The sequence below is a fragment of the Trachymyrmex cornetzi genome, unplaced genomic scaffold (assembly GCF_001594075.2).
Source record: "Trachymyrmex cornetzi isolate Tcor2-1 unplaced genomic scaffold, Tcor1.1 scaffold358, whole genome shotgun sequence".
In the NCBI taxonomy this organism is placed as follows: domain Eukaryota; kingdom Metazoa; phylum Arthropoda; class Insecta; order Hymenoptera; family Formicidae; genus Trachymyrmex; species Trachymyrmex cornetzi.
In genome coordinates this window covers 120,028-140,548 of record NW_017298300.1, presented here as the reverse complement: position 1 = coordinate 140,548, position 20,521 = coordinate 120,028, and the positions used below count along the sequence as shown (strand labels likewise).

At 36.1% G+C, this 20,521-nt stretch overlaps 5 protein-coding genes across 26 annotated transcripts in view; 1 reads left to right on the top strand and 4 right to left on the bottom strand.

The window, feature by feature from the left end:
• Window positions 1-1,017: 1,017 nt before the first annotated feature.
• On the bottom strand, window positions 1,018-4,228 carry Arf79F (ADP-ribosylation factor 1). 2 transcript variants are annotated; one of them, XM_018510942.1, is made up of 5 exons: window positions 4,123-4,228; window positions 2,348-2,518; window positions 1,578-1,687; window positions 1,352-1,477; window positions 1,018-1,278 (listed from the first exon to the last, which is right to left on the bottom strand). In XM_018510942.1, exons 2-5 carry the CDS (start codon window positions 2,493-2,495, stop codon window positions 1,114-1,116), a joined length of 549 nt encoding a protein of 182 aa, XP_018366444.1. In that variant the 5' UTR covers window positions 2,496-2,518; window positions 4,123-4,228; the 3' UTR covers window positions 1,018-1,113. The 2 variants fall into 2 exon arrangements, with proteins under 2 accessions (XP_018366444.1, XP_018366445.1); XM_018510943.1 differs by lacking the exon at window positions 4,123-4,228 and adding an exon at window positions 3,815-4,115 and having other exon boundaries at window positions 1,114-1,278.
• An 857-nt stretch (window positions 4,229-5,085) lies between these two features.
• Window positions 5,086-8,167, bottom strand: LOC108763378 (rac GTPase-activating protein 1-like). Of its 5 annotated transcripts, XM_018510932.1 has the most exons (6): window positions 8,091-8,107; window positions 6,931-7,029; window positions 6,340-6,521; window positions 6,047-6,201; window positions 5,586-5,975; window positions 5,086-5,479 (listed from the first exon to the last, which is right to left on the bottom strand). In XM_018510932.1, exons 3-6 carry the CDS (start codon window positions 6,508-6,510, stop codon window positions 5,245-5,247), a joined length of 951 nt encoding a protein of 316 aa, XP_018366434.1. In that variant the 5' UTR covers window positions 6,511-6,521; window positions 6,931-7,029; window positions 8,091-8,107; the 3' UTR covers window positions 5,086-5,244. The 5 variants fall into 5 exon arrangements, with proteins under 5 accessions (XP_018366434.1, XP_018366432.1, XP_018366430.1 ...); XM_018510930.1 differs by lacking the exons at window positions 6,931-7,029; window positions 8,091-8,107 and having other exon boundaries at window positions 5,086-5,287; window positions 5,353-5,479; window positions 6,340-6,609; XM_018510931.1 differs by lacking the exon at window positions 6,931-7,029 and having other exon boundaries at window positions 5,087-5,479; window positions 8,091-8,167.
• Window positions 5,235-9,886, top strand: LOC108763375 (putative methyltransferase NSUN6). Of its 2 annotated transcripts, none has more exons than XM_018510920.1 (8): window positions 5,235-5,312; window positions 7,197-7,532; window positions 7,624-7,746; window positions 8,107-8,302; window positions 8,385-8,547; window positions 8,733-8,943; window positions 9,135-9,422; window positions 9,553-9,886. In XM_018510920.1, the coding sequence occupies exons 2-8, from the start codon at window positions 7,404-7,406 to the stop codon at window positions 9,823-9,825; spliced, it is 1,383 nt and encodes a 460-aa protein (XP_018366422.1). In that variant the 5' UTR covers window positions 5,235-5,312; window positions 7,197-7,403; the 3' UTR covers window positions 9,826-9,886. The 2 variants fall into 2 exon arrangements, with proteins under 2 accessions (XP_018366422.1, XP_018366423.1); XM_018510921.1 differs by lacking the exon at window positions 5,235-5,312 and adding an exon at window positions 5,645-5,721.
• LOC108763379 (deleted in lung and esophageal cancer protein 1 homolog) lies at window positions 8,240-12,641 on the bottom strand. Of its 8 annotated transcripts, none has more exons than XM_018510935.1 (8): window positions 12,453-12,524; window positions 11,924-12,059; window positions 11,585-11,846; window positions 11,300-11,409; window positions 11,019-11,213; window positions 10,809-10,934; window positions 10,318-10,408; window positions 8,240-8,309 (listed from the first exon to the last, which is right to left on the bottom strand). In XM_018510935.1, exons 1-7 carry the CDS (start codon window positions 12,509-12,511, stop codon window positions 10,325-10,327), a joined length of 972 nt encoding a protein of 323 aa, XP_018366437.1. In that variant the 5' UTR covers window positions 12,512-12,524; the 3' UTR covers window positions 8,240-8,309; window positions 10,318-10,324. The 8 variants fall into 8 exon arrangements, with proteins under 8 accessions (XP_018366437.1, XP_018366441.1, XP_018366443.1 ...); XM_018510941.1 differs by lacking the exon at window positions 12,453-12,524 and adding an exon at window positions 12,540-12,641 and having other exon boundaries at window positions 8,261-8,329; XM_018510934.1 differs by having other exon boundaries at window positions 8,261-8,329.
• Window positions 12,642-14,164: 1,523 nt separating this feature from the next.
• Window positions 14,165-20,521, bottom strand: part of Chro (chromodomain-containing protein chromator) — a 6,626-nt gene continuing 269 nt past the window's right edge. For 2 of the 9 annotated variants that reach the window (XM_018510910.1, XM_018510915.1), the window contains exons 2-10: window positions 19,023-19,110; window positions 18,670-18,812; window positions 18,345-18,570; window positions 18,041-18,216; window positions 17,815-17,954; window positions 17,514-17,726; window positions 17,321-17,403; window positions 14,671-17,166; window positions 14,165-14,476 (exon numbers count right to left, since the gene is read on the bottom strand). In XM_018510910.1, the coding sequence (XP_018366412.1) occupies window positions 14,379-14,476; window positions 14,671-17,166; window positions 17,321-17,403; window positions 17,514-17,726; window positions 17,815-17,954; window positions 18,041-18,216; window positions 18,345-18,570; window positions 18,670-18,812; window positions 19,023-19,110 (3,663 nt within the window). In that variant the 3' untranslated portion in view covers window positions 14,165-14,378. The other 7 variants (XM_018510913.1, XM_018510919.1, XM_018510916.1 and 4 more) reach the window with 7 other exon arrangements.

The following is a 20,521-nucleotide window of genomic DNA, read 5'->3' as shown; positions in this document are numbered from 1 at the left end:
ACGAATTTAACAGTTACGAGGCCTGACTCTTCGCTGACAGCTCGAGAGCCCTTTCAAATCTCTCTTGAGTCTTTGAATTTTCCATCGCGTTCACTGCACAATTTCGGAATGTTGAGGATATATTCTAATTCTTATCGAGGTGTAATAAATAAATCCTTTTTTCTAGCAAGACATATATATATATATATATGTGTTTGAATAAACATTAAGCTTGAAGGCGGACAGGTGAAAGGAAGATGCACACCTGCCGTAACCAGATAGTTGCTATCAGATAATTATTCACATCTTCAGTTTTCCCAAGTTTTTTTTTATCGCCGAGAATTCGAAACAATAGAAAGAAACTTTTGTAACTAAAAAATGATAAGTCATTGCATTGTCTGCTGCAATCACTGTTTGCATTTTCATGTAAATCGCGCTGGGCCGAAGCAAGAGCAATTTTTGAAAATGTAGTGGACCGAGCAACATTCTCTCGTCTATCGATCACATTTTTATCATATTTATATAATGTAATGTACAATATGCAGCTACATTATGATAATCGGTATGTCCAACGCATTCAAAACTGGCAACATTGTGGGTACTTTACCTTTCTCTTTTCTCGCGCACATGTGTGTATGTGTGTGTGTGTGTGTGTGCGTGTATGTGTGTGTGTGTGTATTGTTAAATTTTCTCATCAAAGAGAGGTATCATTTAAATTACTCATTAATCAATGTGTATCGTATGTTTCAAAGTTAGGTACTTTAATATAATTACTTCCAAGTTTTCCACATGTTTGTGGCATCTCTGTGTAAAAAGTGTAACTATATAATGCTAAATATAATAATAATAATAATAATTATAATAAGTTGCGCAAGGCAATAGTCCGATGTGGCCGTTCGATCGTGTGCCTGCGGCCGCTTCCCGCTCCTCTCGCCCCTTAAAAAAAAACCTACTGACACAGTCAACTCCCAGGAATAACCTCTTCTACATTTTCCACTCAAATCGCGGAGAGCTTGCGACGATTGTATCGGTTGTTTCTTTTGTTGCCCATTCGTAGTAGAGGGGGGAGGAGGCGTGCAGCTGTTTTTGTATGATGTTAATAGCAACTGAATGTTGACAGAGTAATTTCCCCAATTAGCGATTGGCATTTTTCAGCTGATTGGAAAGCCAGTCGAGACCTTCGTAAAGTCCGTCTCCACTCGTGGCACACGTTGCCTGGATGTACCAATTGCGATTACGTAGAGAATGTAACCCCAACTTGTCGGTGATCTCTGCTGCGTTCATTGCGTTTGGCAGATCCTGAAATGTTACTCATTTAATAGTGTCCTTTGCTTAAATCACTCTTATGCAAATCCGACAAAAGACTACTTACTTGTTTGTTAGCAAATATGAGAAGTACTGCATCTCTAAGTTCATCTTCCGCCAGCATTCTCATTAATTCTTCACGCGCTTCACCAATACGTTCCCTATCATTACTATCAACGACGAATATCAATCCCTACAAATTAAATATAAAGAAAGATGTGATAATGAAATAAGACATCAATTTAATGGAAAAACATTAACAATTTACAATTAATAAAAAAAAATAAACGTACTTGTGTATTCTGAAAATAATGCCGCCACAAAGGTCTTATTTTGTCTTGGCCACCTACATCCCATACAGTGAAACTTATATTTTTATACTCGACTGTTTCTACATTGAAACCTAAAAAATACATTTACGTGCGTGTAATGTTACTATCTCTCACATGTTTATAAACTATTACAGGATTTAAGGCTGCTGAATAGACACCACGGCCATATTGAATTGTGATGTCTGAAGTCGCAGAGAAATGACACGTTAATCTTTGTCACATGTCATTTGTAAATAAAGACAATTTGGATAAAACAAAATTTAGTAAGATCGCATTAAACATTTGTCGAAATGAAAGGAAACTACATTCCTTCCTCCTGACACTTGGTAAATAATTGTAAAAAGTGTAAGTGAATTTTATCACTTTCTATGATTATTTACCGACTGTAAGAAAGGGATAAGAATAGCTTTCATAGCTGTTTTTACAATTGTTTTAAAGCAATCTTATCATTTAACTTTATCCAAATTGCTTTTATTTACAAATGATACCTAATAGAAATTAACGTATCATTTCTTGCTTCTGACATTATGGTACAATATGGCTGTGGTGATAACTCGGAAGTTTTTTTGTATGAAAGCTCTAAAATATATACAAAAATGAACTATATTATTACGGTCGAATAAATTGAGAAATTGTAATTGTTTATAAGAATGAAATGTACAAAATATTACTTAATATCTGATAATACATTCTTTAAATTACAGGTGCATATGAAAGAGACATATACTTACCTATAGTGGGAATTGTAGTGACAATTTCCCCTAATTTTAATTTGTACAGAATTGTGGTTTTACCCGCTGCATCAAGACCCACCATCAAAATCCTCATTTCTTTTTTGCCAAAAAGACCTTTGAATAACGTTGCAAACATATTCCCCATGATTGGAACTTGTATGTCAGGACCTAAACATATGCACATACATATACACACACGTGTATATATACATATGTACGCATAACATATACGTATATATATATATATATCCATTACATTATACTGCAATAAAAATAATTTGTGATATATTCTTAAAAAATATATGTATCGAGTATGTCAAACTTTTAGCACACACACACACACACACACACACACACACACACACGCGCACACACACACACACACACACACACACACGCACGCACACGCATCACACACACACACACACACACACACACACACACACACACACACACGCACGCACACGCACACGCATACGCACGCACGCACGCACGCACGCTTGATTTTAATATATTGTCTAGAAACACATTGTCATTCTAAGCAATGATAGATTACAGCTCCTGCTTATCCCTAATTTCACCTCCAATTTTATATAGTTTGAAACTGTATTTACATTACATTTAACACTAAGGAACACGAAATACAATGGAAAATATAACATCCCTATAATTTTCAACTATACAACACAATATATTAAGACATGATACAAAATTTTTAAATAATAGAATTGTAGCATTCACGTAAGAAGAAATTGGATTGACACGATGAAATAAATTCAGCAACATTATGTGATTGATAAATACGTGCGTAGTATGTACAAGAAATATTTATGTATATAAATACCATCTACATTTGCAATCGGGAAACATTCGAACGTGTATCGTGTATAAAGATATCGAATTGTTCTTTTATTTCTTCTATCTTTTATGCATAAAATCGAGTACAAGAGAGTAAATTTAGAAGGGGGTAAGGTAATATCGTGAGCAACGATAGACGAAAAAACGATTCGTATGTGAATGAAAGAGAAACTCGAAATCGATCGCGGCGATATGAGAAATATGAAGACACGTTTGTCGAAACGCAGCACTCGTGATCAGCCGGAGCATCAATCTCCAGTCTGCCCGGTTGCGATCATGGCGTATCCTCGCGTATGTATGTACACGACAAGAATTAAGATTCCAAAATCTCGCAAACTAACCTGATCGCGTAAAAAAGCAATCACGAGAGGCCATACATCCATACACACACACGCACACGTACACAGAGGACAATCGACAATGAATCTCGGCACGGCGGGAATCGTACGTTCGATACTTTTCGTCAAGTAGGGAGAAAGGAAGAGAGAGAGAGAGAGAGAGAGAGAAAAGAAAAAGATGATGAAAGAGCATGCACGAGAGACTGTTCACGCTGCTCGCTATCGATTCTCATCCTCAATAAAATCGTTGATTATCGGACCAGCATACCCTCGGGGATCGCTATTGACTGCTTTGTCGACGATCTCTATGCGGTTTTCGTACTATTTAAGGGTGTTGATACTATTGAAAATAGCAGCAGAGCGTGAAACCGCGCGAGCAAAGTAGAGAATATCGTGCGGTTTGCGAAGCCACTGCGTACGCCGTACAGTACACCCGGTGGCCTGTCACCTTCGACCTACTCCCAAGAGAATCGTCAAAGGTTCCCCGCTCAAAGATCCATTACCCAGAGACTTGCTCTTACTATCGAGTTCTCTGGTGACGCCACGATGCACATATATTGCACTTACGTTACTTACGTTTCAGTAAAAAAGATTATTTTCACGAGAAACGATAAAACATAAAACCAACACTCCCGAAAAGTACCGTATGTCAAAATGGCGGACGTGGAAAGGATCTGTACCTTATGCCACGTATAGGGTCATCGAGCTGCCACGATTGGCTCGACGAGTCACGTGACGATGGAAATTAACAACACGGTACGCGACAATATCGCGAGATGGTGCCTCGTAAACCGGTAAACGTCGAGTTTAGTGCCCCTAGCCTATACAAGTGATGTCGAGTAATGTCGAGTAACGCGAGCGAGAGAGCTCGGTGCGCTCTGTGCGCTCTTTTGTTAACTCATTACTCATACGCTGCCGATCACACCCTGCATCCGATTTGCGCCGTACGACGCTCTGCAACCAATCGGAAAACAGGTCTCCAGTCCGATCATAAACCAAGCAAAATCCATCGGAATCCTGTTTTCTGATTGGTTGCAGAGCGTCGCGTACAACGCACATCGGATGCAGGCTGAATCCAGCATAATGGGCCTTCTACAATAAGCCGCAAGTCAGTACGGGGAGCACAGATACTGGATTCACAGACCCTGCATCCGATTTGCGTCGTACGACGAAAATCGGATACAATGAGAATCCAGCAACTTTCTTGCATAACGCATAACATATGAGGCATAAGAAATTGAACCAACCAGAGTTCTCTATTACATGGAAGGGAAAGAAACGGAGAACTTCGATTGGTACATATTCTTATGCGTTATGTAAGAGTCTGTGCTCCCCGCTTTAATTGATTATGATTCGTCCATTTTTTATGGCTTAAAAATCTATTGTGGATCTGGGGTAATATGGGGTAATAGCTTATTGTAGAAAGCCCATTACTGCGCGAAACGAAAGTCGAAACATGTTACGTTACGTGCGTACTGCGTAGCTGGGTAGCGAGCTGCAGAAAGTAACGACTATTATGTACATATATATGAATGCTACAAAAATTTATTGAATAACTCCAATTATATAATGGCATATTTTCAGTTAGATATATCTATCAATAATTATCAATAATCTAGCTATCAACAATAGTTTATAAATGTTAATTAAATTTAATCGCAGTACAGTGCTTTTTATATTTCCAGGTTAGTCCACCAGTCAAGTAACAAATTTCCTAGCATCGCATTTACTTCGTGACAACCTGAAATATGAATTGTGGCACAAAAGTACGTAAAATGTTGTGTTATTGTTTCGTACAGTACTTACAGATCCACCGAATAACGTTGCTGATTTTCTGCATTCACATGAAACTAAAGTAACTTGGATCTTGCATTCTGTGTGACATGTAACGGGACAATCTCTACATTTCAGTGCTATCTTTCCAAATCTGATTCTGACATCAAACAGAGGAGGGAAATGAGATATATAACTTGGTCTAAATCTTTAATTGTATCCTTATTATACAACTGTCGCTATAAAATCATCTTCATAGATATTACCTCTTACCACATGGAGTACATGTTTCCGGTTTAATAACTATCTTTGATATAAAGCTGTGATTAGCAGAAGACGACTCGACCTTGGATAATTTAGAATCAATATTTTCTTTGTTAGATGCAATTTGGGTTGTGACAGGTACAGAGCATGCACTATCTTTTGCCTTCATTTTTGCTGTTACTTCATCTGACGATTTAAATTCTACAATTTTATCTAATGTGCCACACTGTTTATTCATAAAATATTCATCGCTAGGTTTATACTCTTTCCACTTTTTTTCTCTCTGAACCTTTATGATAGTATCGGTATCCAAATCATCTTCTGACTTGGATAAACAGTTTAAGTCACTTAATATCGAACCCGTAGAATCCGTTTCCGTTATTGTAGTCAGACTAGAAATCATCGAATTTTCATGTAAATAGAATATATATTGTGCAATACTTTACGCTAGTTTTATACCCACTGTCTATCATTCCATTTGTCTTGGACGGTTAAATTATTGCTTTTAAATTCAATTTCGGATTTGTTAAGAAATTCTAGTTTCTTTCTTATATCTTCGTTCAAGTTTACTTCTCTGTCATGAAATAATACCTTTTTAGCCATGCTGATTTGGCTTTCCTTTGAAACACAAATACATATATTTGTTTTAAAATTAAATGATAAATTTTATTTTATCATTTAATAATATGTATCTTTGAAACAATTTTTTATATGTATAGAGAGCTTAGGAAATATTAATGCTAGAACAAGTTTTACCAACAAGTTTTTATGATGCTCAATCGTTCGACGTTTACGTTTTTCCTCTTCTAAATTTCTTCTAGCATGACATAATTTCTGATGAAGATTCGCAGTTTCTCGGCGTATTCGATCTAAATCTAAACAAAGTTGTTGATACTCTTCCAAAGGTAGACATTTTGTTTGTGGCATATTGGTCAAAACTGTATTAAAATAATAAAACGAGTACCATATTAATTTATCGCGAGTGTCTATACGTAAAAGAAAAATTAATTTATTACAATACATATTGTCCGGATAATTTTAATTATATTATTTTATTGTTAATTATATGCTACGGGTAATCATAAATTTAAAACATTAATTTTTTTATTTTTAAATGATTATCTGGGGCAAACCCTAATATAACAGTGACATACCATACATGAGTATTATAATTTTCTCATTCAACAAATAAGTATAATGTATAATGCTTTTATAGGTAACAGTTACAATGTTGAATAGGAAAATATAATATTGATATCATGTTACCAGATGTTAGTTGATATTTACTAAGATAACAATGATAATTAAATATGTGGAAAGCGCACAAGTGGTTTTGTATATACAAACCTCCATTTATTCACACAGGATGTTGTCATGTCCCGTAAATGTCAAAAATTGATGGTTTCTTTGTTTTCTAATTACACTCTAAACTTGCCACATAAATAGCTGCATAGCAAATGAGAACTGTTATGAAAGTAGAAGAAATTTTTATGCGAGAGTTTTATCAACCGTTATGTTTTGTATAATCAATTAGCTTTCAAATTCTTCATTTTTACCAAATGGTTAAATAGAAACTTCCTAGTTAATAAAATATATTCCTATATATGTTCCAGAGAGATTTCGAACAATAATTCAGAAGATATTTAAAATTTCGCCGAAATTTATCTGGGTCTGAAAATATCCACCTAAATTATAAATTGTTTACCCGACGATTACCTTATATTAGATGTTCAACTAACGGCTGAATAATAATTGAAGAGTAATTGAATCAAGATTTGTATGAAGATAAATAAGAAAAATAGAAAAATAGAAAAGGAGAGATGACGTCATTACAAGTGTTATTGCATTGTTTGCCCTTTAAACATAAGCTTGAAATACGTGATGAATTAATAGAAGATTTGAGAAAAGCGATAACTAACGATAAATACTTGGAACAATCTGAAATTGAGGTATTTTAATAAAATTTTCGTAAATTATCTCACTGTTATTAGACAAAATCAAATATTTTCTATTTGCATTAAAGAAAAACAAAAATTGTAGGAAAAGGTTGATGCTCTATGTAAATGGTTATGTACGACACCTAAGAAGAGCTTTTATAGACTAGATCGTTTTACAGATTATTATACGAACGACCTGGACAATTTATATAAAGCATTAAAGCAGGTACGCCAAATAAATCAATTTTTTGTAGTAATACATAATTATGATATTTAATAATTTTTATGCTAATCTTGCTACAATAAGCAATTGTGACTTATATGAGTTGTTTTTCAGTCACAAACTATATTAGAAAAAAACTTACACTTAAACATTTTTCTCATATATTCCAAGACATTATATAATCTTGACATATCTGAGATACACTGTTATTCCTTAAACCTTCGTAATTCCAAAACATAAAGAAATGTGATTTGTCTTTTGGCCTGGATATATTCTGTATAGTATATTCCTATCATTTTTAGGTACGTACTTTTTTTTTACAAGAAAATTTTACATGTGATACCTACTTATGTATTACGTTAGGATGGCAAACCGGATCCATCTATTCACTTCTTACCGGATCTTCCAAATGGAATAGTTGCAGTCGACAGTTGGGATTTTTCGGTATCTCTTGATTTAAAGATATATCCAGATGAAATTATCGTTGACGCTATATGTGGTGCGGCTGTGTTAAGAGGTTCTCATGTTTATGCTCCTGGCGTTATTGGAATGCCAAATGGTAGAGTCTGTGTACATAGAATTCTTTCTGTAATTAAAAGTATCCGTAAAAGAATCTTGTAATTAAATTTATTTAATTATAGGTTTAAGCATTAATACTAAAGTTAGTGTATTCGCTGATGTTACTGGTCAATGTAAGAAAGGTTTAATTAAACCATATGCAAATAGTAATAAGATATATTTAGGTAACGGCATTCTTCGACAAACAAGGAAAGAATTATTTTGCAAAGCAGCTACAAATCCACGGTATAGAGTTCCAAATATACGCGAGAATAGAAGCTGGCTTACTTAATCATGTTAGAATCGTTATAAAGAACCATCACATTTAAATTGTAGATGTTACACAATATTTCAATGTTAAAATTTTACACGCATGATAACATTATTCGCGTTATTAAATTTTTTCTATTTTCTACTAAATTGTTTTCCAGTGGTATTGCAATAATTATGACTGATGTAATCTCACGAGTTCCACAATTGAATGTAAATAATGAATCTTTGAGACCACATGCATTATTACAAAATTTGCCCTCTATTGTGTGTAGCCTAGTTTTAAATCCTCAACCAGGTGAAACAATCTTGGACATGTGTGCTGCACCTGGTAACAAAACCACACATATCTCCTTGCTTATGAAAGGACAGGTAAATTTTTAAAGAAAAACAGAATTTCTTTGTTACACAGCACATAACATATCATTATTCTTTCCAATTACTGTGTACACTTCATCTACTTGTTTAAATTCGCACAAGCACGAAACGATAACAATCAGAAAAAAAAGTAGATACATAGTGTATTCACTGAATTTAATTATCATCTTTGATATAATTTTCAGGGTACAATAATAGCTCTGGAGAAAAATTCAGGTAAAACGAAACGATTTAAGGAAAAGTGTAATGATAAAAATATAAAAATATTTTGTTGTGATGCTACAAAGGCTGTCATCGAACGAGAGCATAGTTTCGTCCATACAGACGGACCTCCATTCGAAGAAAATTATTTCGATCGTATTCTCTTAGATACTCCATGCAGTGCGTTAGGTCAAAGACCGCAATTATACAATACGATCACGCCGGCGCAACTTCATTCTTACGTTCCTTTACAGCGAAATCTCTTTTCTACTGTAAGTACACAAATTAAATTATTTGTCACACAAATATGTATCTGTAATCTGTTATATATGCACGTGTGTATATATATATATATATATATATATAGATTAAACTTTAAAAAAGATAAATACTATTATATAGGCCGTACGACTTTTGAAACCAAAAGGGACATTGGTGTATAGTACATGCACTATCACAATAGCAGAGAATGAAGGAATTATTGCTTGGGCATTGAAACAATTTCCGAAATTCCAATTACAATCTGTTAAAGATCGAATAAAAACAGACAAATATGGCACTCGAGGATACATTATAGATAGTTTAACGAATGAGAATGCGAAAAAAGTATGCAGATTTGGTCCTGAAAGTGATTCTGTTGGATTTTTTATTGCATGTTTGAAAAAATGTTCCTAAGATGATGAAATTGATCGAAGCTGTATTGCACAATACTTTAATAAAAAGAGAGAGAGAGAAAGAGAAAGAGTTTCTTTGTCGACTTAATAAATTTGTAATATTCTTGGTTAAAATCTAAAAATATTTATTGTGTCTTTTTTACGACAGTAAGTAAAGAAAAAGAATCTAAGAGCGAAGGGGGACTGAGAGGAAGTTTGGAAGAAGTTTAAAAAAGCGAACATGCCAAGAAAAAAAGAGAAAATGTCTATTTCGAAGACCTCTTCTCGCAAAAAGATTTTTTTGTTTGCAAAAATGGAATTTTCGCAACCTACTTTATGGCCGTATTCCGATATACTACTAGTACTGAAAATCTATAATATACGTCACGTGAAGTATAGACTTTCAGTTCTAGTAGTATTTATCGAAACATGGTCATTGTTTCTTATCATTGTGTTTATAACTTTTATCTAGGTGTGTGTGTGCGCGTATATATATATATATATATAAGTATACCTTTCTACTATTGTTCGTACATGACTCCATCTCCAATGATCTCTGTCGTTACCACGGAACAATTGTTGCAAATCGTATATAATGTTTCCACCTAATTTTAGAAAAAAGAAAGTTAGAAAAAAACAGTATTGGAACATATCTAGATACAAATGTTACACAAGTACCTGATTTGAGATCTTTTTATATTTAGATAGTACTAGGTACCATATGCAATTTCCACTAAGTATCTAAGATACTTTATCAAAAAGGTATCTACGGGTATTTTTTTGGAAGTATCTAAGTACTTAGGTATTTTAGCGGAAAAAAACTACATACCATACCTACTACCTATAAAATATAGAAACCTAAGTATAAAATATAGAAAGATCTCAATTTATAGGTACATACTTGTACTTCTATATCTAGATATGTTCTAATACTGGGGAAAAAAGAAGAAAAGACATCTAACAGAAAAGGTATAACAAATTTATTTCTTTTGCATTATAATTTACATGCATTCCATGAGCATCAGGGAAGAAGTAGAGGTACAGATATATATGCTCTTGTGGTTTAAGGGTAAAATACACAGGCCATATAGCAAAAGATGGTAAAATCAGTATATTATTGTGAGTAACATCCTAAAGTAAGATAGGAATATACTTGTATAGTTATTGTCAATTACTATACTTTTTTCTATTTTTTTATAGTATCATTATTTTTACCTCAATGTGCATCGAACACCAATCTATTTCGCTCATAATGAAGAATCTTCCCTCGCCGCCGACATTTTTAATTATCAGGGGCAAGGTAACTTGTTCACCTACCAGACACTCCCCACAGTCAAAGCTCTTCATTTTCCTATATCGCATTACACTTTTTGTAGAGGTATCTGATGCACTCTTATCTGTGTCGGTAAACTATAAGTTTTTATTAAAATAGTTTTTTAACTAGTAACTGCATAATTATTTTGAATGTCATTAAAAATTAAAAAATAGAGCTATACCTCCTTGTAAGAATCCATTTGTCTATATGGAATTTCTATAATCCATTTCGTGTCTTTTACCATTGTTTGCAGTTTATCTAATGAATATTGGAAATAGGGAATATTAATCACTATAAAAAACAATGGTATACATATATATATATGGAAGATTATAATCCTGAACTTTTCTTATGTACCGTATCAATTTTATCTTCTATATTTTATATCTATATATTTTATATATTTTTTCATACATGCAACTTATACATGTGCTGACGAGTTTATTACAATTGTAAATTCATTTACCTCTCAATAATGGTGGATCTCGATACCCACGTAATTTAATAATTACCGAACGTCCTTGTTGCACATTTATTATTAACGTTTCATCAGGTTCATCCAAGACATCGCAACGAAAGAAAATAATCAATTTTCTATGCATCCCTGGAGAAATACTCCCTGTTTGCGTTTTAGGTTCGATCATGATAGTGAATTGAGAATAATTAGGTCTTGCCATTAATTGAAATCTGGCTGAAGAATTGCTCACGTTTTGTAACATGATAATTTTCTATAATGAAGAGGAATTAAAAGAGGTAGAGAGAGGAGAAATAGAATAGTATTAAAAAATTATACTTTTTTATATACCCGGTATAATTTATTCGATTCATAATTGCGAAATTCCACAGAATTAGGGATTGCAATTAAAATTGTTTTTTGTAATTTTGGCTTTGAGTTACTTCTCTCTGGTCGTCTAACTGACGAGAAAGTTGATTCGACTTTCCTGAGAAAGAATTAACGATATGTAACATGTATATGTGTGTCTTTATTGTTTTTTTTTATCGTTTTTCTAAATAAATTTTAAATATATGCAACTCTCTGTCTTAAATGTCATCTGCATTCAACGTATGCATTCTATAATAATAATAATAATAATAAAAATAAAAACAGCAAGGCTATTTATACATTTAGATTGCATCTCGTTATTCACTGCGATCACACTGAAAATTTATAGTTCACGTTATGTATATTATAGATTATATGACATTATAGCCTCGCTATTTTTTTTATTTAATTACAGAATACGGATGACGAGGTGTTAATTCAAAAGAGAACTACATATATTTAAAATTTATTGGAAAGTGATAAAAAAATAATGGAAATTTTTGTAATATACATGACACAAAAACTTGTCATGAAGGTTATAGACATTGAGGTTTCTAATAACAGGATCATAGGATATAACGTTTCGAAGTAGACCGACTTGTAAAAAGTTATAATTTTATGTTTATTGCATATTAAAAGCGATATTAATGAAATAAACTTGAGAACTAAATACAAACTTATGCATATTTTTTTTATGACATATTTCAACGGTTTTCAAATATATGAAGCCAAAATAAAACATCGTCGGTACATGGAACGTCATTTTTCGTTTTTTTTTTAAATTTTTAAATTCTTTACAAAATAAGAAAAAAGAAAGGAACAGATTAATAGAAGGAAAAAAAGTTGAAACCACGTTCGTTTTCATTGCAGGAATCGCAAATAGATTTTGCGTGAGAATTAAAATTATTTCACATCTATACGTTATATAAATTATTTACGGAATTAAATTTTTACTCCATACATAAAGCCTGTATCACACTACGCATTGGAGACTGAGGATTACGAATTAGAATTCGACCAGTCAGATATAATTTTAATTTTAATTCACTTTGTTCTAAATTCTAATCTTTAACTCATATGCTCAATCTCCAATGAATAGTGTGACACGGACTAGCGGTTACAACTAGTTTGCAATATCTTAAGATTACCTGCAACTACTGTAGGAACGGGTTTAATAACAGAACGCAAATTGATACTCCGTTCAACAACATTGTATTTTAAGCTTTATAGGTTTCAGAAATTATAAGTGTTCATTAGAGTGCACTTATGTATTTATTCTATAGATAAGCATACACAATCCATGTGATGGTTGCATCATAGCGAAATTGATTGGATGCATTAACGTACGTTTTAGCGCACATTTAAAAGGCTGTCGTACATAATATTATAATTGATATAAAGGCATTACATATAGTGCGAATTCAATTCGCGTGAGATTATCTTTGTCAAAACAATTTATTACGTTTGATAAATTCTTTCTCGTGTCAATTTTTCATCAATCAAAATTTTTATATTATAGTTTAAAGTTGGATTAAGGTTATACTAGACTTTCAGTCTGTAGCGGATATTAGTACATCCAATTAAATTTGTTATATAAAACACATGTTGCAATCATATAATGAATACGGCATACATACCTATCAGACAACATAATTTATAGAATATTTCACATTCTTACATAATTTTACCCATTCTTGTGCAACTTTGAGATAAAATAAGGAATAAGAAATTTTTGTTTCAGCTAAATAGAATTGCGGTATTCTTTACATGCTTTATGCTTTAATTGGATGGATTCAATTTACCTTAGTATCCGACAATCATGCCGTATCATCACTTTGGACTTTGTATGCATGGAATAAGATTTCTCTTTACCAAAGCTTATTATTGATTGGAAAATATAAAACCCCATATTATACTTTACTATTCTACAAATACAATGTTTGCTTTGTCGCACATACTAAATCACTGCATTGAAAGTACTGTTTTATCTTTGTGTTTCGTATTTGTCTGTGCTATCCGATATTATTAAAGTTTAACATAAAATGGAGATGTCTGCAAATTGTTTTACAATCAGACATTCATATGTGTGTTCACATACATTGTGTGTGTGTGTGTGTGTGTGTGTGTGTGTGTATGCGCATGTATGTTTGTATGCATGTATGTATAAACATATTCCTTTTTTTGTTTAATCTAAAAATTTAACTTTTTCTTGGTGTGTGCTGATTTTTTTACAGTATACCAGCTATTTCTCCGTCTTACAACATTTAGTCTAGTCATTGAATATTAAGACGTCATTAACGTGCAATTGTACGAACGTTGAACGTTTTTACATATATACAATTCACGATCACGTTTTAAACGTACAATATGCACGTAAGTGCAACTCGATGCATTGGCTTGGTATTTTATTAGCATATGCGCAAAATGATATCCGTTTTCACTTATCAAGTTCCAAAGCAGCGTACTGATCCTCATCCACTTCGGTCATCATTAAATTTCCGTCCGGTAATAACAGCACTACCCTCCTGGTTCCTCCTAAAAGGGGGAAAAAAAAATCAGAGATTGAATGAAAGTATTAAATATTTCAATCTTTCTATACACAAGAAGTTTCAATAATTTTGTCATTACCAGTATACACAGTTTATATTTCACGTTAGGAGCAATTTGAACAAAAATTACGGAATCTACTTGAAAATGACAGAGTGCAACCAAGTGAACGTTATTATTACCTGGAGTGGGTTCTTCAGCTTGCACCACTTGAGCTATAACGGACTGTCCTTCGTTATGTCCATCGTTATCTTCTTGGGTTCCACTTACATCGGACGCATTTGTGTTATCCATTATAGACATAACCATTGAATTTTCCGTTGGTTCTGCTCCATCTTCCTTTACATAAAACTGGGGCGTGAGATTTACTTGATCGGGGATCAACTGCGCTACAGCCTCAGCTACTGCATGATCCAACGTCAAAACTGATCCGTCATCTCCTTGTTGCTCGGTGGTGACATATACACATTGTTGCTCACCATCGGCGCCATGCGTCACAAGAAGAGTCTGTCCATCCTCAGCTTGGCTCGCGACTTGATAGACGACGCCATGTTCGGCTATAGTAACTAGATTGGATGCATCGTTCGTCGTTATTTTTTTCTCCTCCGATATTTTTTCCCCAGTTTTGACATCCGCCGTTGTCACGGACATAGTAACGGTAGATGTCGCCGGAACTGTCGACAATACCGTAGTAATGGATGTTTCAGCGGAACTAGAAATGACGGTTTCTGTCGAAGATGTTGCTGTGGATACAGGTTGTGGAGCGGCGGTCACTACTACTGTAGAAGCGGTATCGTCCAAGCAAGGTAAATCTGGCGCAGATATCGTTACATTCGATAGATTAATCTGTGCTGTTTCACTGTCTTGGACAATGGTGCCGGTCGTTCCACCTGGACTCATCTCTACTCTCATAATACCACCGCTTTCGGTGAGCGAGTCAAGAGAAGGTAAGACCAATTCGGCGGTGGCATTGGTAGAGGCAGCTGCAGTAACGGTAGTCGTGGTTGTAGTGGATGTAGGAGTGATAGTACTGGTATTGGCGACGACAGTCGTAGCCGTGGCTAGATCTGCTGACGTAGCTTCGGACGTGTTAGCGACAGTTTTTGTTATAGTCGAATTTGTTGTTGCCTCACCGGTTTCAGGTTCATCCGATTGCTCAATCGGTTCACCATCTGGACCAATTATGCGTCCTGTGAGAGGGCATAATGTAAATGGACGCGGTGGACTGTCAGGTTCTGGAGCCGTAATGGCATCTGGCTCGGGAGCAGGGGGAAGATCTGATTCATCTTCGCTGCTACTCTCTTCCGAACCAACTTCGTGGAATTCCATGTGAAGTCCATCACCTTCTGCTAATTTGCTTTCCTTCGGAGGCTTAGTTCCTGCCTGACCTATCGCTGAAGGCGTTTCAGTACCCACTTTCGCTCTGCCTCGTCCTGCAACGGTACGAGGACCTGCCAAAAGTCCACGACCACCCGGTTTTATGCCTGCTGCTTCTTGGGCCTTCCTCTTTACCATTAATAACTTTTGTTGCGGAGATAACAATGATGATTGTGCCTTACCTACTGGTGTCTTCGAAGACTGTTTTGTTTGTTGTTGTGATGACGGTGTTGGTGGTTGTTGTTGCTGTTGTACTGGACTGGTACCAGTTTTGATTACCTGTTTGGACTGCGGAGATGTTGTGAGTACAGTGAATTTTGGCCTAATTTGTGTAACCGTACCGGTCACTGTGACAACCGGTGAAACGGTCTGTTGAGTACTTACAACCGTCGTACGCTTTTGCAACACCGGACGCGTCACTTGCGCCTGAATCTGTCTCGGTGCAGGTGCTCTGACGGGCGTACGAATTGTACCAAGAACGCTTGTTGTCGCTGTCGGACGTAACGACGGTCTAGGTAGCAAAGGACGACCATCTACCGTTCGCTGAGGCGTGACAGGGGCAGATCTTACACTTGTAGGTACTCTCGGTTGCAAAGTTATCGGTGTCGGCACTGCAGCCACAACATGTATCTGTTGCAATTGCGACGGATCCGGTTTCGGCTGTATCTTTATAGGCTCGCTCTTCTGCACGTTGCCCATTTTCGGTGTAACGGCCTTGGTGACCACCTTCATCTGCGTTACCACTTGGCTTCCGTCCATTTTCGAAACGACTTTCACAGGAGTCATCGAATTGGACTGCGACGTCGAGATTACTTGTTTTTTGATTACGTTTGCATTATCTCGATTTTGAACCATTACAACACCTTGCGTCGTCGAAGATCCTTTAACCGCTAGTTTCCCACTGGGGGACGAATTCAATTTGATGATACCGTCTTTTCGCGACATAACGTAGAGACCGGAAGCCAAATTCGGCATTTGTTTGGGATCGACTTTAACAACCCCCTTGGCGCTAGCCACTAAAACAGGCGGTTGGCTAGATTTTGCTCCATCCGGAGATTGCAATCCTAATGACGTTGCCAGATCAGTGGATGAAACCGAGGTTCTGTTGGATCCATTCGACTGCGCATTAGCGCGATTGAATGCACGTTGTATCACGTCGCTACGGCCTAATAGTCTTTCGTCTTCAGATTCCCCAGTCCATTCGTCATCACTGCCCGTGTCACCTTTCGTTCTCTTTGCGGCACTGCTTCCTCCTTCTTCCGAATCGCTCTCCGAATCATCGATCCTCCTTTTACCTAACACTACAAATTTACACGTACAAATATTAATTCAAATGGCGTATATTTAATGTCATTTAATATGTTACTTAATTAACACGTTCAATATTAAATATGTCGATTACAAAATTAAATATCTGTCAAGTGCACAAGTACATGTACAAGTTCAAATACATACGTTCATTCTCTTCATCTTTCATCGAGCCACACCATTGCTTGACTTGATCCATCGCTTTTGATTTACTAGACCGCATCGGGCGTCTACGTATATGCAACAATTAGCAAATTCGCATTGAATATCAGTGATTTACAGAAATATAAAAATGTTTCGTAATTGCACATTTTAATTAAAAACTAGTCAAATTGCTCACCCTGCTTGAGCCGCAGTACTTGGTCCAGGCTGACTGGTCTCAGCTTTTATCACTGATTTTTGCAACGGCAAACTCACACGTCCGACGACTTTTGTATTAGCCTGCTGTTGCGCTGCTTTAGACTCCTTTTGCTTGGCGAGACTCCGCTCAAATTCATCCAATAAACTTTTGCATGCTGCTACAGCCTCTGCAGATTCCCATGTATTGTTTTCACTATAAATTTGGAATATTTTAGACGACACTGTTAGAATTATTAGAAAAAGAAAAAAAGATACATGTGCGATTAATACAGAGTACCCACTGTGGATAGCCTTCCCATTTGATTAAATATTCGGAGCATCTCTTTTTAGTATTAAAACGTTTGGCTAATATTTTATCAACATTATATTCTTCGTTACTTAGGTCTGCATCTTCTTCGGTAGTTGCTTTGCCAGACTTGATCTACAAAAATAATAAGACAAATAAAAGCAGATTCCACAAACATGTATTGTACTTAGTTAAACAAGTGGCATCAACTAGTGTAATACTTTGGGCTTGATCGATGGTTTCAGTCTTGGTTTTTCCTTCTTGTCTACTTCAATTTCCATAGATTCATTCTTCTGTATTTTTGTTTCCAGTGATTTCGCAGAATCCTTTTTAGCTTCGCCTGTTTCTTCCGGTTGTCCATTTCTAACAACTTTACGAACTATTATCGGTTTGGCACCTGTGAAGCAGCCAATATCAAGTTTAATCTCGTTAATAAAGGTAACATTTTCTTTGCGTTCTACAAGTTTTTATAAAGAAAAAAAAGTAAAAAAAAAGAAGGTAAAAAAATTTTTAAAAACCAGTAACCTTCGACATTGGTTTGCATCAGGGTATCCTGCATCTTTGCGTTACTAATTTTTGTAAAGGTTTGTATAGTTTTTCCTGCTGTGACCCAAGCCTCCTTCACTTTCGTATCCATCTTACACCATTTCTGGTACAATGTCCATGCGTTAGATGCCTCCTTGTCTGAACTGTCTTGGACTTGTGTATCCTTCCATAATAGAAATGCCCATACTTGTGCTTTTTGTCCATTCTGAAAATATCAAAGAAACATTTCAAATAAGTAATTTTTTACAATCTGTGTGTGTGTGCTGCATACAAATCTAGAGACACAAAGTATAGAGATACAAACATCGTTGGTGTCACGAATACGTGACGTTTTGGAGCAGGCTCCCTCCTTTGTGCGATGTTCTTGAAATTCTTCGACAAAATGAAAGACAGAATGACACTGTCCACATACCAGTACATCTAATCGTCCCATTTCTTCTTGCGCTGCTGATGAAGTAGAAAAGTAATTGAAAGCGAAGCACGAGCTATAGTTGAAGCGTGAAATATTTATTATGTCATCGTCCGCAAAATAAAAATCTTACCTTAACTTTTTGAGTGTAAAAAACAAAGGATAAAAAACAAGTCAAATATTTATGATTTCCGAACGATGAGATGACAGAGAATATATAAAAGTGTAATAATCAATGTAACGATTACCTTTAATAACGGTGGGTTTATTACCGATGGCTGAAGGGCCATCGTCTCCCTCCATTCTGTATACAATTCTTGTCTCGCGATCCCTTTTCTAAAAATTAAATATGAGAATCGTTAAACAGTAAAGACCATCACACATACAAAAATTTTAATCGTAATCGTAAGGCCCTAAGCAAATTGGTTCATCAGAGTCGAGTTGTGATTGATCAATTTGCTTGAGACCTTACGATTACAGTTTTTGTATGTGTAATGACCTTTACGGCAAGAATGAATAAGGGATTTCTATTTGGCATACACAATGGATTTTTGGACAACAAAAGAGAAGAAAAGAGACAATGAGGGGAAAAAGAGAAACATCGGATTGAACTTTCCTGATGCGAATTGACTGAATAGAAGAATGTGCGTGCGTGCGAGAGAGGTCTGGCCTGCTTGGCGCGAAAATGGTGAAAACGGGAGCGGGGTACGTATAATACCCTACATCGTAAAGTGAAAATTTCGGCGACGAGAAAATAAAAGCGCGGCGCAAGAACGAAGAATCGGAAATATCTGCTCTCTTTTATTTTTCCTTCTGAAGAAAGGCATTTTCGCGAAAGGCTTCTACAACGCCGATTCGTATGCACACTCGTGATCTACAGTCGAACCGCCATAGCTACTGTGGAGCTAACGTGAGGAAGAACGTTCAAGACCGTCGTTACTCTACATTTAAATGAAACGCGATGTGTGGGAGTATATATACTTGGAAGAGTGTGAAAGCGTGGAGAGTGGGTGTGCGGCACTGGGCATCGTGTGTGGGACACAAGTCACACTTTTGGGGCGATTGTAAACGGGGCCAGTGAGGATTGCCGCGAATGTGTGAATTATGGACGACACACGACACTCGCGCCGAGCGTAGACTTTGTGACAATTGTGACTCGGCGCGCAATTGTTCCCGCTGTTCCCGCGCCACGAGGGTACGGACTGGTATGGACGCCTCGCGAGCTAATAACTCTCGAGAGCGAGACGACTATTTTACGTTAGATCGTAAGGCTCGAGAGACCGGTGTCATTTGCGCCGGTATAATTGCCGCCGTTTTCTTTATCGTCGTCACGGTTTCTGTTTGCGTCGTTGTCGCTGTTACCGCGTTGTAGTCGTACTAGTAGTCGTAGTCGTCGTCGTCGCCGCTGCCGCTGCCGCGTTTGTGGTTGGTGGTCGTCGATGCGAGCTCGTCGTCTCTCCACTCTCCACTGTCTCTCACGAACAAGCCGATGCTCGTCAAAGATGGCTCTCGTCACCGATCTGTACTTTTGTACTAACTACTCACTTCCTGTCTTTACATGAACGCTTTCTGAACACTTGATGAAATCTCGGGTCGCGATTAACGTTGCGGTCGCGGAAGCGAATCAACGATGCTCACTTACATACGGCGAAACTGACGAAACGGCTGGATTTTCCTTAGTCTGGAAAATGGTTCGTTGTCGCACAAGACTGGACGAAAACAGCAACCATGAGCGATCGCGTCGGCC